Source organism: Labeo rohita, chromosome 21 (assembly GCF_022985175.1).
Source record: "Labeo rohita strain BAU-BD-2019 chromosome 21, IGBB_LRoh.1.0, whole genome shotgun sequence".
Classification (NCBI taxonomy): Eukaryota; Metazoa; Chordata; class Actinopteri; order Cypriniformes; family Cyprinidae; genus Labeo; species Labeo rohita.
In genome coordinates this window covers 7,076,381-7,095,426 of record NC_066889.1, presented here as the reverse complement: position 1 = coordinate 7,095,426, position 19,046 = coordinate 7,076,381, and the positions used below count along the sequence as shown (strand labels likewise).

General features: G+C 36.2%; 1 protein-coding gene across 1 annotated transcript in view; it reads left to right on the top strand.

Annotated features, from left to right (window-relative positions):
* grk6 (G protein-coupled receptor kinase 6) overlaps positions 1-19,046 on the top strand; it is a 44,502-nt gene that overhangs the window by 4,356 nt on the left and 21,100 nt on the right. Inside the window, exon 3 of the mRNA XM_051092839.1 lies at positions 17,598-17,710. Coding sequence (XP_050948796.1) covers positions 17,598-17,710 — 113 coding nt within the window. The remainder of the gene's footprint in view (positions 1-17,597; positions 17,711-19,046) is intronic.

The window sequence follows — 19,046 nt, the reverse complement described above, 5'->3', positions numbered from 1 at the left end:
TTATTATGCTCCTTTTTTACAAGACGTAATAAGTCTCAAGTATCCCCAGAATGTGTCTGTGAATTTTCAGCTTTATTATTATACCATGCTGTAAATGCCTCTGTTGGGTGGAAGTTAGGACTGCCTCTCTGATAGTTGACTAAATGTTAGTTGACAAGAAGAAGCTTAGTCGACCAAAATTTTATTAGATAGTTGCAGAGGAAAAAAATTGTCTGTGTCCATGATGGACAAAATGTGAACAGTTGGTCCTTGAGGTAATTACGGTATATCAGGCAATCTCACATATAGCTTATCATTTGAAATTTAAATGTTTAAGTAGTAGCAACTTTATATGGCTGCTCGTACTAGCGATAATTTAGAAAAATGTGGGCTGTTAGGCACATATCTAAGTGGTGTGCGGAGTGTGGAAGTTATTAGCGTGCTACTCCATGACGCGGAGGTCCCAGCATGATCGCTGGCATTTTTTTCTTGGTATCAGTGGAAACATCTTACAATATGCTGTCATTTTTGCTCATACAAATAAGAGTAACATATCATGAAGAACTGTCTACTTTTATTTGTAAATTCTCACAATATCAACAACACACTGGCTTTGTAAAATAAAAAAAAAACAAACAGGATGCGCTTTCTCCTATCCCGGCCGCCATGAAATGGAATCCATCACAAAAATAAAAAAAATAAATCGTTTCTATCGTGTTCACTCTCATGTGACATTGCAGTTCCTCATCATCATAACTGGTTTATTCTTATGTTTTAAAGAAACCTTGTCAGGGTCAAACTTTCATATATGGTTTTCTGTGCGTAGACACATCAACTGTTGAAAACACATAAAGCTTACATGAGTACATGAGAGACAACCGCAGTCGGTTATGTCTGCAAATGTAAACAGCTGCGTGTGTATTAGTATATTAGATTGAAAGCTTGGCCTCCTCTTATTTTTGTATATGCCTTGGGCGAGAATTGTTTAAATGAGGAATATTATGACGTGCATTCCCAGAAAAAAAAAAAACAACCATGACTTGTCGGACATGGCAACAGTAACTAAGGGGGGTGGGTCTTTGCGGAGGGCTAATTGATTCTGAGTACCGATACCGATATTTTTTTTAAATTTACCAGTAAATTTGTAAAATATTGTGTACAGAAACTAAAAGAATATGTATAGTGTTAGTTGGTTAACTTCATTTGTCAAATAGATACAGTCAAACCAAAATTTATTCAGATGCCTTTTCTCATTACAACATTTCTCACATTATCACAGTTTATTCACTATAGTTTAGAAAATGGTAATAAAATATGACAAGACCTCCAAGTTAAACTGTGTCAGAACAAATTCAGCTTGATAATGTCAGATAACTTTAATAGAAAATTATGTAATGGATTACAGTTAACCAAAAATTATTCAGACCACTATTAGTATGACAATATTATACAACTATCAATACTTTGTCGGGACACCCTTAGCTTCAGTGACAGCTTGTAGTCTCCTGGGCATGCTGTCAACCAGGTTCATGCAAGCCTGAACTTATAATTTTTGGTCCCAAATTAACAATTTTACTGGTAGTCCACTGTATGAAGAATTTTTGGGTATAACATGTTACAGTTTACTTTATTTTGCTATCCTTACTTACATAAACTATAGTGTCCTGCACCCACTAGTAAAAAAAAATATCAAAAATTATATCGGGTGTCTAAATAATTTTTGGTTTGACTATATATCCTTCAGTTATTTTTACACTTAATTATGCCCATTAAAATGTATTTTACAAGTTTTTGTTACTTTGACTGTTCTTTTCCTTTTCTTTGGTACATCATCTTTAATTTAATAGCAGCACCATTGCAGCAGCTCAGTACTGTAATCACACGTTTTGTTGTAATAATGCAGGGAACCACCTTCATTTATAAATCTCCTAACTGTGATATTTTCCGAAATATAAGTCCCATTTTTTTCATCTGAAACATGCTGCTATTTGGGCTATAATCCAAAGCGACTCATATAATGCAGAAACACTTAAGACGAAACCAAAACATGCACAACGCGCGCACATATTTGTATTGTTGCAAAATGACAGAGACAAGTATAGTACAGCCTAGCGCATTTCACACAGGCTGATAGTTTCACTTTCGCCATAAAGTCGTGTATGCTTAAGGTTGAAAATAAATGATTTTTTAGTGAATACCCGCACATCTTCGCCACCGTCCGCTCAATCCACTCTTTGTTTATCAGCTCGCGCACATCAGCTGTACAGTAGGGTTGTAACAATATATGTATTCGTACCGAACCGTCACGGTATGGGCATCTCGGTTCGGTGCATGAGGCCTTACAATGAATACAGGCAATTCATTCTCAATCCAGATGCGCCCGCAGTAATGCAACTCTGTTTGAAAATTGCCAGCAGAAGAACAGCGAATGCCAGGAGTTGCACACTTGAAAACAAAGCCCACTAGACAGTGCCGATTCTGAACGTGTATCGTATCTCACTGACAAAAGAAGTGTAACGTTACTTTAAAGGCTTGCGCACTCAACTGTCTGCGAAATGGAGCTTTGTGCACTTGTATCCTACCTCTCTCGTTCGGCACAAATCCAGATATTCCATAATATTTCCATATTTGCGATTCATCCAAATTTTAAACTGTTATTTAGTATGTAAATTATAGACTTTGTACTTCAGTCACATTCTAACAGTGACACAGTGAGGCGGGCGCGCTGATGTTTGGTTCACTGTGTTTTATTTTGATAAAGTACCAACTGCGCTGTCAGATTAGCAATGCTAGAAGCCTGGAACTGATATGTTTTGTGTTTGTGTGCGATTACTTAAACTTTCCTCATACCAGCAAAATCAACAAATAGAATGTCGCATTCTGCCATTAGAATTTCCTTTCTGTCACAAAACTGAACTGAAACTCAGCAAATATAGGCTACATTACGTTTTTTCTCTTGTCTATCAGGTAACTAAATTAAATATATTTCAAGTATTTATTCCTTGTATGTATGAATGTATGTATGTACTGCAGATTTTATAACCTGTATATGACATTAATTTGATATAATATTTAGTATTTTTACATTTTTACATTTAGTATTTTTACATGTCTGTTTAAAATAAATGAAAATAAAAACTAGCATAGTAGATTTTTTTTTTTTTTTTTTTTTTTTTTCTGTTGTACCAAAATCGTATCAAATCGTGACCCTCAAACCGAGGTACGTACCGAACTGTGACATCTGTGTACCGTTACACCCCTTATATACAGGCATTAAGACTGAATGTTTAGCATTATATTAATTGCATACAGACATCCTTAATCTCCAATGGCTCCATTCTGCTGTTCTGTTGTGAGTGTTTCTTTTCCTGAATACGCACTTGTCATATGCTGTGTGCTATCAGCATTTGGTATCGGGGAATTTTAATGAGTACGAGTACAGGAGCTCAGTATCGGGCCCGATACCGATACTAGTGTCGGTGCACCCCTAGTGTTTAGTGATCTTTTGAGTGGACTTTCGAGTTGTTCTTTGTAAATTGGCAGATCTCGTTCATGTGCAAACAGCAATATTATGAACTAAAGGAAGCTGAATATGTATGTTTTATAAATTATGTCTTATAAAACTGAAATGTGATTGCAGAGCAATATGGCAATATCCAGGGGAAATCCAATCCTGAAATGATATGGTTCGCTTGCCGAACGATACAGTGTGCAAAAAAATTCCATAAACTTCAAGCCATCTACATGCTGAAGAATGAGCGACTTTGACATTGGCAACCACCCAGAATGCTTTAGAAACTGCTAAACCTATACTCGCTAAGCAACATGCTAAAAAACACTGTAAACATCTTAGCAAGCAGATAGTTATAGCCTGACAAGCTCCCATCACACACTAGTTATTATTTAATATTTTGATTTTAAGACATCTTACATTTGGGGATGAAAATACAGAAACCGTGATGTGGGTTACTGTGATTACTGAACTCCGAAAGGCTATTATTGAAATAAATAAATGTGAGCGCTGAGCATTCAAAGTCAAAACACAGTGCTATTGCACACTTTACAGACTTGCTCCTGGGTTTCACAAACAAGGCTTAAGCCCAGTCCTAGACTAAAATTTTAGTCTGAGCTGTTTCAACTGAAAGAAACTTGCACTGACTGATCTTATCAGCACCTTTGTTTTGTGTTTAGATGCACACCAGTAATGTTTTTTTTCTAAGGCACGTTTATAAAAAATACTTAAATGTCCTAATTGAACTATGGCCTCATCCTGGCCTAGTCTGAGCCCTGTCTGTAAAACTGGGCCTTTGTGTTTTACAGCAGTTCACAATCAATGAATATTGCACATTTATGCACTGGTTCATTGATGGTTATGATGGTTGTAAGAGTGCATATTTTATCTCCTTATCATTTTGAATGAACAGTGGTTTTGCAGTTGTGTGTGACCCAACCTGTTTAACTAAGGTACTGAGATGGATGATTTAGATAATATGGGTTTGATCTGTATGGACATACAGTAAACTCTGCAGGTACCCTGTGAGAACTGGTGCTACAGTGACACAATGACTTTACCAATTGGCGACTGACTTATTTGGCCATATTGCACTTTGCAATTTCTTCTATTCATATTATTACAAGTGAACAGTCTTGGTATTAGTATTTGGCACCACAAATGGCTGTTTCAAGTATAATTGACTTGTGTAAATGGAAGTTGTGGTGTCATTTGTAGGTATCTTGATGTTTGTGTGTTGGGACGGGAGACGTTTGAGGAGGTGGATCAGTTGTGACACATTTGCAGAGAATAGCATGCACATAGGTTCCCACACAAAACACAATCCCATCTTTTGCCATCTTATTGCTTTTGAGGGTAGTACATTAGTCCTGCAGTTTGCAATAACTATAAGTGTTATGCATACTTTTGCAATATTGACAAATTATGACGTTAAAATACATGTAAACCGGGATGTTGAGAATGTAGGTTGGCCACAGAGTTTCATGCCTTCGTCAGCAACAAAGTACACAGGGTAAATGCACGGCTGTTGTAGAGGAGAGGAAACTGTGGCTGGGCCAGAAAGAGGAAGTTAACTGTCTTTTTTTTTTTTTTTTTTATGTTAGTCACTTAACCCTTCTCAAGAAAAAAACTGCAAATTTTGCAGTTATCGTCTTTGATTTTACACTGTAAATGAAAAAACTAGACACATTTTGCAGATGCATTGTAAATTAAGTCATTTAGACTTCAGAGTTTTGTTTACAGTAGGCCCATGTGTGCCTTGTGACTAACATTTGCTGAATCAGTTTCCTTTAGAAATCACGTAGATGTTCTTACCAAATCTACTGTTGCAATCTGCATACTCTCCCCACTTCTGCACCTCCTAACTCTGTCAGTTCAAATTTAAATGAAATTTACAATTCAAACTGGTCTGATGTGACAAAAAACAAAAACTGTAATGATTGTTAGGATCATGATATTGAAAATCTTTCACTGTGTGTTTGTTTTTTTTTTTTTTTTTTAACAACTTGTTGATGTGTTATTGTCACTGGTAGAACAATGTTGTTGCAGGATGGTTGTGGAAGAAACCTGAGGTGTTACACAACAACTCTTAACTTCCTGACCATTGCTGATGTGATCTTAAGTGTGTGCAATGCCAGGGAAACATGGTATTTCCCTCTGTTCTCAAACCAAAAACTTATCAGCAAAGCTAATTACAATACATAAAAATGCTCAGGTACAACCGCTAGATGTTTTGAAAATGTAAATGTTTACATGGCTGTGCAAAAGTGTGTGATGGTTCTAGGATGCTGAGTGTGGTTTATATTATCATTTAAGGTTGTAACACACAGTGTGGTATGAGTTATGTTTCATATTTATTACTTAGGGTTAGGAGACTGTTCACACCCTAAGCCCATGTGTAAGCAAAGCTCCAGTAGTGACATTTTTTTTGTGCGTGCCACAAAAATTATGTACAGTGGACGCACAAAAAAGTCCCTATTAGTTTAAATTCAATCATATAATTTCCTCTAAATTTGGAGCCTAATTTATCCTATCAACAGATTTTGTAGATGAGATGTGGTTTGGATGGAAATCAGTTGTGACCCGCCCAGAAGTCTACTCTAGCGGTTGTATTAGCATAATATCTGACATAACCAGAGTTCATTGGAGAAGCTGGTTCAAAAGGAAACAGTCCTAAGAATATTAATCGACTTCACTTGGGCAGGAAGTGAAACACTTGCTGTGTGTATGTTTGTGTACTGTGCCCATCGTACATCTCAACGCCGTGCTCACTTACTTCCTGTTTTCTTTGTTATAATTACTGTCTTAAGCTATTCCAAAAGGTTTGTCATTATTATAATTATTACTATGACCAGTACTATTACACTTTTGTGAATAATCCCATTTCCCATGTTCCCAATGGTGCCTCTTTAGTTTTATGAGAATCACACTGGCTTCGCCTTAGGTGTCTGAAGCAGGAACTTGAGCGCAAAACCACAAACGGAGGCCCAAACAATATAAACATTGAAAATGCTCAAATAGACACTTAAAAGAGCTCAAGACATAAAGGACGGCTTTAGGCATCTCTGATTATTTTAAACCTTTCACGCCTGGGGTGTTCCCATGCCTTTTAATGTGCTCATTCAATGATACCTCTCTTCATTATTTTCCATTGTAAACGCGTCATGCCTTGCCACATTGCTTCTAGGGAGGCTGAAGATCAGTGCATTCAAGTTTTCCTCACTTTGTCAACAGTGTTATATCAAAATGTTCCTTATGATCAAATTTGCGACACAGCACATTGAACTCATGTAGTTTTCTTGGTAGTCTTTTATCAAAATATTAAGAACTTGCACAGCATTTTAAAAACTTCAGGTTTTAGGAATATATTATCTAGGCCAGATAGGTGGGAAAAACTGTAAGTCTACTGTTGTACTGTAGCTATAGCGTCCCTTCTAATATCTTACCAATGTGTTAAAGGGGTTGCATAAATGTGTGTTGGCAGCAAGGTTATTATAGTTTTGCATTTTTAAATTCGTTTTATTTTAATATTGTTTTGAAATTTGCAATAAAATTTTGTTCAGTTTTTATTAGTTTCATTAATAATTTTGTTAGTTTTAGTTTAGTTTTTATTTTGTGAGCACATTTCTGTTTAGTTTTTATATAGTTTAGTTTCAGTTTTAGTTTTAGTTATATATAAATATATATAAAGATCACTTCCAGAGCGCAGACCAAAGAAAGACTTAATTTAACCTAATGACGCAAACATCTGTGACACAAAATTAAAGCATGCTGAGTTCGATTAGATGGTAAAAGTATACAAATATACAATAGGTCAAGAATTTTTACTCCATAAATCTACACAAGTTGTGCTTACATTACCATAATTAAAAGCAGTAAATGTTTAATTCAAAACTAAATGTAATTTGTTTATATTAGATATTTTATCTTACTTAATCATAATCATGATACTGTAACTGTCATGTCTTGCTTACTTTCCCGCAAACAAACGCACATAACTGGGACTAATTAAATTTAATAATAATGGCAGAGCCTTTTGATTCACAGTGTTGCGCACTATTGGATTCGTGCTGCAGCTGAAGTAAATGACACTTAGGAAGCAATCGTTGCTCACTTTCTGTAGCCTATATAATTTTATTTTATACGTTTTCAGAACCTATACACTGCATAGATAATCACATTTAGGCAATAAGGCATATTTAAATGTTCATTTCATTTATGAAGAATTTTAAGCGTGTTATTCAAAACAGATTATTCACAAGATGTAGGCAAAAGTTTTATTGTTTACAGAATGAATGAGCGTTCTCTGTTGCGCTACTTGTCCATTTTTGTACAAAGCACCAACTTAGAATGCCTATTATGTGGTGCCGGTGTCTTTAGGCTATGTCAAACGTGTCGGGTCGGGTAAAGAATTAAATTAGTGCTGCTGTTGGATAACAGGTCGGGTGTTCTGTTAAGCAGCCTACTGCTGGTGCGCGTTTACCAAACAGCACCCGTGCAGAACTCTGCTTTAAACTGTTTTCATCTATCTGTCAGATAACGTCACGTCTATGATGCGCTATTTACAGGTAGGCCTATTTCCATAAACCACCACATAGCTCCGCCACTGGGTGAGAACATAATTATTACAAAAACGATTATTTATTTTTGATAATTATTATTTTATTTCGGTTAGTTTTTTAGTAACTTTTGTTAGTTTCGTTTCGTTTTAGTTTTTCATTTATTTTGATATTTTTATTTTATTTCAGTTTACGAAAATGTTTTTTGACTAATCTTTTTTGTGTTAGTTTTAGTTTTCCTTTATGAAAATACCCTTGGTTGGCAGTGTGTGTACACAACCACCCTATTATGATAAAAATCCACCCAGTGTCATTTTTTTAAACTTTATGAGAAATATCCCCTTTTTCAAATCAAGCCATTCTCAGCTTTTTGACAAAGGCCGCTCCCACAATAGTTGATTGACATGACCATCTTACCTTAGACCCGCCCTGATTAAGCTGTGAACAGTTCGACTCCAACCGCCATTGTTTCAACTCCGGTGCAAGGGAAGACAAGAATGTCTCCGATTGAGGTGTTCTGTTGTTGGATATAATAATGATTATATCCATCATTTACTCCCGACATCTGAGCCGCTGAAGACGAAGAGGATTAACGTTACTTTTGTTTTAGAAGGAAATGTGCCCGGCTGGAATCATTCGTGATACAGCTTCACCTACAGCAGAAGTGAGTATAAGGGTTTTTATGCATCTTTGCAAATCGCCTTTCTTAATAATGTGCTAGTGTTTTGCGGCTAAACGTGGCTAAAATAAACAGACCGGCTTGTCACCCCACAGAATAGAGGGGCGGGGTGAGCAGAGCTCATTGGCATTTAAAGGAACATGCAATAGAATGGCTTGCTCTGAACAGGGATGATTTTGAGAAGGTAAAAAGGTTGTTTTTTTACACTACCACTGAGAAATTTTAACCAAAGTATGTTATAGACTTCTCATTAAGACCCTAAAGAATCATATCAGCTTGTGGAAAATGGGCATCCAGTGACTCCTTTAATGTAATAAAAGCCACACTGTTGTGCAAAAATCTATTCCTTCACTAGGGGTGTGCATGCAGTATTGACAAAAAATGGCATCTGTATTTTGGGGGATTTTGTTGTTAAAAATAATTAGACTTTTTGCTTAGTGTGTTTTTGTGCTGGTTGCTTGTCTGATTTAGGCCTGTCGTAGACAGCAGACTCATAAAGATTTGTATATTCTTCATGTTCTGTGAGGTGCTTAATTCACAGCAGTGACAGAAGTGAGCTTTTCTTTTAAAGATGCAGGAAGTGATTTCTGAGAAACGCTGTTGATATTTGAAATCACCAAAACAAACACACCACTACCCAAAAAGGATCACACTCCTATCTTGATTGCTCAGACTCAAAAATCACAAACCTTCTATGCAACACAGGCACCTCACCCTCCCCTTGCTGGTGATTGGCTACAAGTGTGTTTTGGTACTTAGTCCAATTTATTTTCAAAGGCGTTTCTTGGAAATCACTTACTCTTCTCTTCTAATTTGATTTCCAGGGGCATTTTTATCTTATTAAAGGCAATTTCTCTAACCTTATTAAATGTATGTCATATTTGATGTTAAAATTCATAATCAATAAATTCAATTAGAATAAAAAAAACACTATAGGGCTGCTACCAATCAACTGAAATCAGTATCAACAAAATCCATTTTACACTGCAGAGGTGGCATGTAGAAGCTGCATCTTAAGTGGCATTTACAGTAGATATATTTACATGGGCTATTTAATTCAGTTTAGAGGTGGTATAAATGCATTTACTGCAGTCACAGTTGACCTATTGGTAAGCCCCGCCCCCCCTTAGTTACGGTTGCTCACTCGGACAAACAAGCATAGTCAAACTGTCTTACAGTGACAGCTGTCAGTATGAAAGCTTTGTTCCAAGATGTTTTTGATACATTTTGGGCATAGAAGGACCATAATGCAAGTGGGACTTAAATATGCCATGGAGGGATATATAAAAGATATTTAAATAAATCTGTTAAAATACAGATCACGATGCAAACGGGAGAAGCCTCATGTTACGGTCGTCACAATTGCAATGACAACATCCCGGATCAACACTGTTCATGTCCTGCAGTGTAAGATTAAATTCATTTACATTTAACCAGTTTAATATGGAGAGGCACTGAAGTGTAGACCTTTTGTTTTTGACCTACACGGTACATTTCGTGAGAACAGTTTGTTATTTAGGTTTGTACATGAGCATGTAATCGCTAACTTTAACATTAGCTAGTTTTAGCCAGAGATACCTTGCTGAAGCACAACATGACATTAACATTCTGCTTAAACAGATGAAAATGGTAACTTAATGAGAATATGACCAGAAAATGAATGTTTTCGTCTTCATTGGGTTTGGGGTTGAACGCTTAGGGACAGTTTAGTTCTATTTTGGTTGGGTTTAGGAAATGGAATAAAATAAATTCCATTGCCCATCTTCTCAGGATACCTGAAATCAGTGTTACAAGTACCCCAGGCACATAGTTTTACCATTTTTATAGCATAAAAACCATTAAACCAATGAAAGCTTTGGACCTTCCAATGTTTCTCTATGGCATTGAAACCTAAAGGGTTACTCTACCCCAAAATGAAAATTTTGTCATTAATGACTTACCCCCATGTCCTTCCAAATCAATAAAAGCTTTGTTTGTCTTCGGAACACAATTTAAGATATTTTGGATGAAAACCAGGAGGCTTTTGACTGTCCCATTGACTGCCAAGTAAGTACCACTGTCAAGGCCCAGAAAAATATGAAAGACATCGTCAAAATAGTCCATCTGCCATCATTGGTTCAATCTGAATTTTATGAAGCTACGAGAATACTTTTTGTACGCAAAGAAAATAAGAACAACTTTATATAATTACGTCTCATCTGCATCACTGTAGCGGCATTTTGAAGAGTAACCACTGGGCGAAAACTGTTTACGCTGATTTGTGTTAGCTGCACTACAAGAATGCGTCTTCTACGTTTATTTACACTTTGATTTGAATGAAAACAGCGTATCCGTGTGGTGCGCCTGACAGAACAGCGTACACAGTTTGCCTCCAGCGTATATTCTCCAAAATGGCGCTACAGTGATGCAGATGAGACGAATTGTTGAATAAAGTCGTTATTTTTATTTTTCTTTGCATACGAAAAGTATTCTCGTCGCTTCATAAAATTCAGATTGAACCACTGATGGCAGATGGACTATTTTGACGATGTCTGAAATGACATGGGGGTAAGTGATTAATGACAAAATTTTCATTTTGGGGTGGAGTGACCTTTAAAGATGTCAGAGTTCCGTTCCTCATGCAATTGATACTCAACAGCCATTGGCTCATCTGCGTTCGAGAGGAGGGGCTTACCGATAGGTCAGTTGCGTAAATAGTATAACAAACTATTTCTGTATAACTGCATTTTATAGTTTTCACACATTTGCTCTTAAGGTTTTTTTTTGGTTCGTTTTTTTTTTTTTTTTTTTCTTCAAAATGAAAACTGACATTTTATTTAAAACCGCAATTATTATATTATCATAGACAATATATATCACGTGAAAAATATTTAATTTGATTGTTTCCTTTGTTATATTGTATAAAGTGACCACTTAAAAGACATTTATTGTCATATATTTTGAAGTGCTTTCAGGGTGAACCTGATCTTCATAACAGTAATTCCTGAGACAAAATGTTCTTCCTCTCCATAATAAACTGCAAACTGGTATTCAGGTCTGGCTCTATTCAATGCTTATTTTCATGATCCAATCCTCAAGGATAAAAACAAGACCTGCTCTACATCTTTTTTCTCGTTTCACATGGGAATATGTCATTATGGAAGTACAATTGTTTGATTAATTGTGTTGTTAATTCTTCTGAAATGTTTAAATAGCAATCACAACATATGAACATGAATGAACAGTGCAGATAGATACAAAGATTCAGAGGGCAATTTTTCACATCTTTACGCAAGACAGTGTTTCCAAGCTTGTTCAGTCTTGTCTAATTGTTGTGCTTGAAATCCTTTGGTATTCTCTTGAAAAAGGTCATTCAGGAAAGCCTTGGGAATTTTTGCCTTGTTGTGTGTCAAATTGTGATGACAGACCCAAAGGGAATTGAGAAAACATGTCTGCGTTGACTTTTGTCAAAGGTCATGTTTGAATTGTTTATATGAGAATGTGTCTATTTTATTGCCATTGATTCATAAGCTTAGAGGTGTCTACATGGCGCTTCAGACCAGACTACAGCAGATTTTTCTATGCTTTTCTCTGTTTTAAAGCACAGTCGCTTTGGCTGGCACCTCAGGAAGCTCTCAGTTTTTGTGTTTAAATGCAAGGCAAATGCAAAAAAACAACCTCCATGGCAAATGACAACATGCCCAGAAGCACACTCTAATCCACCCAGACATCTTGGGTTTTACTTTTCTCTGCACACAGTTCTCTGTTACCAGACAGGAAGGCTAACTGATTTTCACTTCTGACAAAAAAACAAACCAGCTCAACATGCATCCATGACAAGGCACATATTCCAAACAGTCATTATGGGGCCCATGGTTTCCATGTCAGGCTCCAGTGGGCTTTTGTCTATATGGCTTTTGTGAGCCACCACTGCAACTGTTAATGAGCCTTCAATTCAGGTTTATGACATTGACTGTATATTTCCCTGGCTAGATATTTGACTTTGTTATCACAGAATTGCCCCCACTAGCTAAACAATGACAAATGAAAATCTAATATCACCCAGGACTCTTGGAGTTTTTAACTTGATGTTGACCATTTTGTAGTCCTGTCTAACAATAGGTCTCTGACTCTGGCACAAAAAAGGTGTTCAGTCTTGTATAATTGTTGTGCTTCAAACAGTCAGAATTACATTAAAATAATAATTGTAATCCTCTCCTTGACATATAAATTGAAACAGGCTAAATATTTTTATGAAATTCTTTACCAGATGTCTTTGGGTTACTTTAACACAACAGTATGCAATTTAGTTTTCAACCATGAATAAAAATGTAGGCTTGCACTTCATTGCCAATTTATGAGGAAATCATTTCAGGAATTATCTTCATATAGTGAATTTCAATAGTGCCTGCAAGTTTGAACATCCAAAATGCAGTTTCAGTGCAGCCTCAAAGGGCTCTAAACAATCTCAGACGAGGAATAAGAGTCTTATCTATCAGAACAATCGGTCATTTTCTAAAAAAAAAAATAACATTAAAAAAAAATTGTAAAAAAACGTATATACTTTTTAACTTCAGATGCTCATCTTGTCTAGCTCTGTGATGCGCATATGTACTCTGTGTAATCCGGGTCAATACAGTTAGGGTAGGTCGAAAAACTCCCATCTCATTTTCTCCTCCAACTTCAAAATCATCCTACATCGCTGTTTTATCTTTTTTTGTAAAGGGCGTTTGACATTCTTTGCATGTTCACTTTGTAAACACTGGGTCTGTACTTCTGCAGCAATGTAGGATGATTTTAAAGTTGGAGGAGAAAATGAGATGGGAGTGTTTCAACATACCGTAACTGTATTGACCCGGATTACACAGAGTATGCATGTGCATGGCAGAGCTAGACAAGACAAGCAGTTGAGGTTATTTTTTTTTTAGAAAATGACCTTATTCCTCGGCTGGGATCGTTTAGAGCCCTTTGAATCTGAATTTAAACTGCATATTGGATGATGAAACTCACAGGCTCCACTAAAGTTCACTATATAGAGATAATTCCTGAAATGTTTTCCTCAAAAGAAGAAGAAGAAAGCATGAACATCTTGGATGACAACGGGGTGAGCAGCACATTTTCTGTAAATTTTTGTTCTGGAAGTGAACTACTCCTTTAAAGAGGAGCTCACTGTGATTTCCCCTTTTCCCATCTCATTTGTCTATTCACGAACGGGTCATGAAACCCCTCTGAGAATTAATAGTGTGACAAAGCAAGACCCTCTTCCAAAGGCCAATCTCTCCATCTCCTCCGATGACTTTGTACACTCAAAGAACGCCTTGTGACCATGTGAATGAAACCATGTTCCTGCTTAATCATTTCCATAAAATGCGCATGGGGGTCAAACCTGGTTTGTGTTTAAAGTTTTTAGTGGTATTGTATAGTTAAAGACCACCCCAGGAGGGGGGAGGAGAGGATAAAGCGGCCCGATTTCATGATCAATTATTAATACTATATAATCGCTCAGTTTTCTGGCTACAACTGAGGCAGTTTGAAACTCATCAGAAAATCTTCAGTCGGGAAACCGTTGACGTAAACCACTGAACAAAATCATGAATTGCATTGTGTTACAAAATGGTTTTTAATGACATCAAACTGTATGACATGATCAAATACAGTGGCCCCAAAAAGTATTTGGATGTCAAAATTAAAACGACACAGTATAGCAAAATATCAAAACAAATCACATAGAAGTATATCACAAAATCACTTTTCAATCAAAACGCTTCACAGAATTGTGTGTGTGTGTGTGTGTGTGTGTGTGTGTACTTGTTTTTGCTACATTGTGGGGACCAAACGTCCCCACAAGGATAGTAAAACCTGAAATTTTTGACATTGTGGGGACTGGCTTGAGGTCCCCATGGGTACAAAAGCTTATAAATCATACAGAATGAGATTTTTTGAGAAAGTAAAAATGCAGAAAGTTTTCTGTAAGTGTTAGGTTTAGGGGTAGGGTTAGGGTAAGGGGATAGAAAATACAGTGTGGACAGTATACAAACCATTGCACCTATGGAGAGTCCCCACAAAGATAATAAACCAGACGTACGTGTGTGTATGTGTGTGTGAGCATGCTTAACTCCACTCTTGTATCTGTCTATATATCTATATATACATATCTATCTATATCTATCTATCTGTATATGTATACAGATGTACTATGTACTATGTAATATTACTATGTAATATATATTACTATTACTATGTAATATATATATGTGTATATATATGTATGTATATGTTTGATCAAAAATACAGAAAAAAAACAATAATACTGCAAAATGTTATTACAATATAAAATAATGGTTTTTATTTTAATACACTTTAAAATATAATTTATTCCTGTGATACATCAGCTCTTACTCCAGTCTTAAATGTCACATGATCCTTCAGAAATCAGAAATCAAAAAATTGAAAGAATTTGAACCAAAGTGATAAAATAATTTTAAAGACCAAGTGTTAAACTTAAGGGGGGGAAATAAAAGAGAGAGAGGAAATAAAAACAAGAATAAAATGGCAAAATACAATGTTTAATTTAAAGAAATGGGAAAGAAATGTCATTTACTCACCCTCATATCATTCAGAAAATGTAGGCTGCGTGCTGTAATCCAGTAACCTCTCATGCAGCTCTAAAATCTCATTTGTGTTTGCTTGCATTCAAATATGGCAGATAATGGTACATGGCATTAGTCATGTGTGATGTTTCAAATTTATGTGAAAGTATGAAGATATAAGGCCAGAGGGCAACATTTTTAGTGGTTAATGTAATAAATTTAAGTCACAAAGCTGTAATATGGCCTGAGAAGCTTTGAAATATAGCATACAATTTGTTTTATGGTGCTTTTTGTTATTTTACAGCCCATAGTCAAAGAAAATCAAAGAATTTGGAACGGCATGAGGGTTAGTAAATGAGAAACCCTTTGCTAAGCTAGTTAAAATTCTTGGAGACACCAGCATCTCATCCTGGGCATCAGTATCGAAAACACAGTGTATGCTGGTGGCAACCACTAGTTTTCAACAGTGAAGCTTTCTCTGAAAAGATCTCATCTTCTCTAATTAAAACAAGCATATATCAACAGCAGTAAATCTGATTGTTATCTGCACTCTGCAGTACGGCTTTGCGCTTTTTGCCAGCAGCGTTATGAAGTAGCTGTAAGCTCTCCATGTATTTATGCGGCATTGCTATCAATACCAGCCTCCTACACACTGCCTCTATATCGCTGCAGGTCCACACACTTCCAGTTGCCTCTGTGTAAATCCTACTGTCGCTTTGCATATACCTGAGCAGCAAATGCAAATCTCAGCCACTGGCCACTGCCTTCCCACTCTGTTCACTTCAGTGCATTCTCTCTTTATAATCACACTCATTTCAACCACTCCATCAGGTGTGTGGCTCACTGGCTACGTTACTCGAGGCTGAATTAATAGCATGTTAGTCTATACTTGCTCAAACTGACATAGATCTGTTTTAATCCGGACAAGTAAGATGACAACATTTGGCCATTTTGAGTTTTTTGACTGGTAATCGTGTCTGCTTTCCTGAAGTTCTGTTTGTTTGGGTTTTTTTGGGGGTATTTTGGATTTTGAGAAATTAAAAAATTGTGAAACTTTGATAATGTAAAATATGTGGATTTCAGGAATTTTGTATAAATCTCAGTCACTCCGAATTACATTAATTAAATTGTTTTACGTATATATCAGCATTGCAGTTTGTTTACCACTGGCCACCCTGATTTCTAGATGGTGGTCCATTTAAATGTAATTTATTTTTTATTGTTATTTTTTTTATTATTGGTATTATTTTATTTTGTAAATTAAATTTTTTTATTTTGTAGAGCCTGGTTTCTCCCAAGGTTTTTTTTTTCTCCATTTGTCACCGATGGAGTTTTGGTTCCTTGCCGCTGTCGCCTCTGGCTTGCTTAGTTGGGGACACTTTCTCTTAACACAATATTGCATTTTATTTTATTGTTTTTGATTAACTACCTCTACCTATAATGTGAGTGTTTAATGTTGCCTTTGGCATTGTTGATGTACTGTTTCCTATTTAATACTGTACAGCCGCCTTGTCACAATTCTGTATTGTTAAAGGCGGTATATAAATAAAGGTAAAAAAAAAAAAAAAAAGACAATTTGTATTACATTTTTAATCAAATAAAAGTAATATTACATTTGTATTTAAATTATGATCAATTACTTTTAAAATGTAAATGAAAATTAAATAAATATTTATGCAAATAATATAACTTTGGCACACTGAGCAAATGCTCAGTGCTCGATGATTTCTCAGTTTTCAATAATTTCTGCATATTGTTGAGCCTGTGTATTTTGTGAAAATAATAATGCATTTCAGTTTTTGGTATTTTTATTTACTTCGTTTACGCCAAACAATTTTGGCACTATTCTGGGTCAGCACTTCATGTTCAGTGTAAATTCTCAAGCAAATCTGCTCTTCTAGATATCAGTACCTGCCGTTGCAAAACTCGGGTTGCCCACTACTCTGGATGCAATTACTTTCTTTGAAATTGTCTCAAACGGAACAGCTTTACCAATTCTGGGGTGTGCCTTTAATATTTTGAGGATGTTGTCGATGGTATTGTTCATTTCGTTGTGGTCAACTAATGGTTTTGTCTCTTCAGTTTCCTTTCCAAAGCGAGAAGAAGAAAGGAAAGTGCTATTGATTTTTATTGTATTCATCGATTGTCTCAAATGATATTTACTCATTTATGTGTGTGTGTATGTGTGTGTGTGTGTGTGTGTGTGTGTGTGTGTGTGTGTGTGTGTGTGTGTGTGCATGCTTAACTCCACCTTTTCAAAGCCCTTAGTCACTGTGTTTCATGTTGCTGTATTTCCACAGAGAAAGACTACAACAGCCTTTGTGAGAGGCAGCCAATCGGACGCTTGCTATTCCGGCAGTTCTGCGACACCAGGCCGGAGTTGAGGCGTTGTGTCAAATTTTTGGATGCTGTGGTGAGAAGCAGACCACTAATTATTCTTCACTTTAAAGACAAAACATGTTTTTTGTTTCTCTTTACAAACAACCCACACTGCACACAGTAAAACTAGAAAGTTCTGTAGCAATTTCCAAACTATAGGAAGAGCCTTAACCCTTTGTTACCCATAACATACTGTGAGGTCATTGTGGTGTTTAGGTGGGCTTATGTAGACTTATGCAAGAATTTAAAACTTAGCTTTGGTTATGGAAATAGCCTTTAAGGACTGTTCACACCAAGGGCGATAACAGTATCTTTACGAATCATTTTTATTCTATGTTAATAGGGAAGTGTACACTACAGCTATAATGATAAGGACACAGAGGAACAATATTGTTGGAATCACTTTTAGAACGTTTTTTTTTTTTTCCCCAGCTGATTACAGTAACATTAACAGTCAATCAGAATCCACCTGGCGTGAAAGAGCTTATTCGTTTAAAGCAACATACACCGTAACTGAAGTGAGCTTTTGTAATAAACAGGACGTTGTCACGTTAGTGCATACTCTAATATAGATATCATTACAGATATCCTTATACTTATTGTTCTTGGTGTGCATAGGCCAAGTTAGACTGGCAGAATTCAGAACCAAATATCACAGAAAACTACATTTTTCACTGTATCACAAACATTTTTACATAACCTATATGAAGGGACATTTCAACAAAGCCATATTTTCTGATCTGCAACACTGAAGGCTTTACCACCTTCCTAAAATGCATATGATTCAATTACTTGTCTTAATAATTTTCATACATGCAATTATGTTCTAAGTCTATAAAAAACATTGAAGGAGGGACCAGATTTTGACTTGGGCCAGCAAGCAGCCACTGTAGCAATCACACAGCAATGCGCTGGCAACCACCCACAACACCCTAGAACCGTGGCAGAGACATGCACCACTCATATTTGCTTCAGAAAATGTGTACAATCTGGTTTTACATTCACTTTTATTTACAAAACTTCACAAACTAGTGCTTTTGTGGTTTCTCCAGTGAACATGCAACATCAAGGTAAAAGGTGGAGCAAACACCAGCAAGTTTTTCACGTGGGTGTGCGCATGTACATGCAAGACGATATGCACGTTGTGATGTTTATGTTCTAGCTTGCAGGAACAGAGTAAGCAGTAGTCTGCATTCCATATCTGAAATGGCATGTCATGTCAAAATACTTACGAATAGAAGATTTGCCCTAAAATGCAGGATTCTGAAGGACAGGGCTGATCTCAAATCAGTTAGCAAAGGGTTTGGTACCCTTTACTTGAATGTGATTTTTATCACCAGGAACACTGTGTCAAGCTTTTATGTTATGTG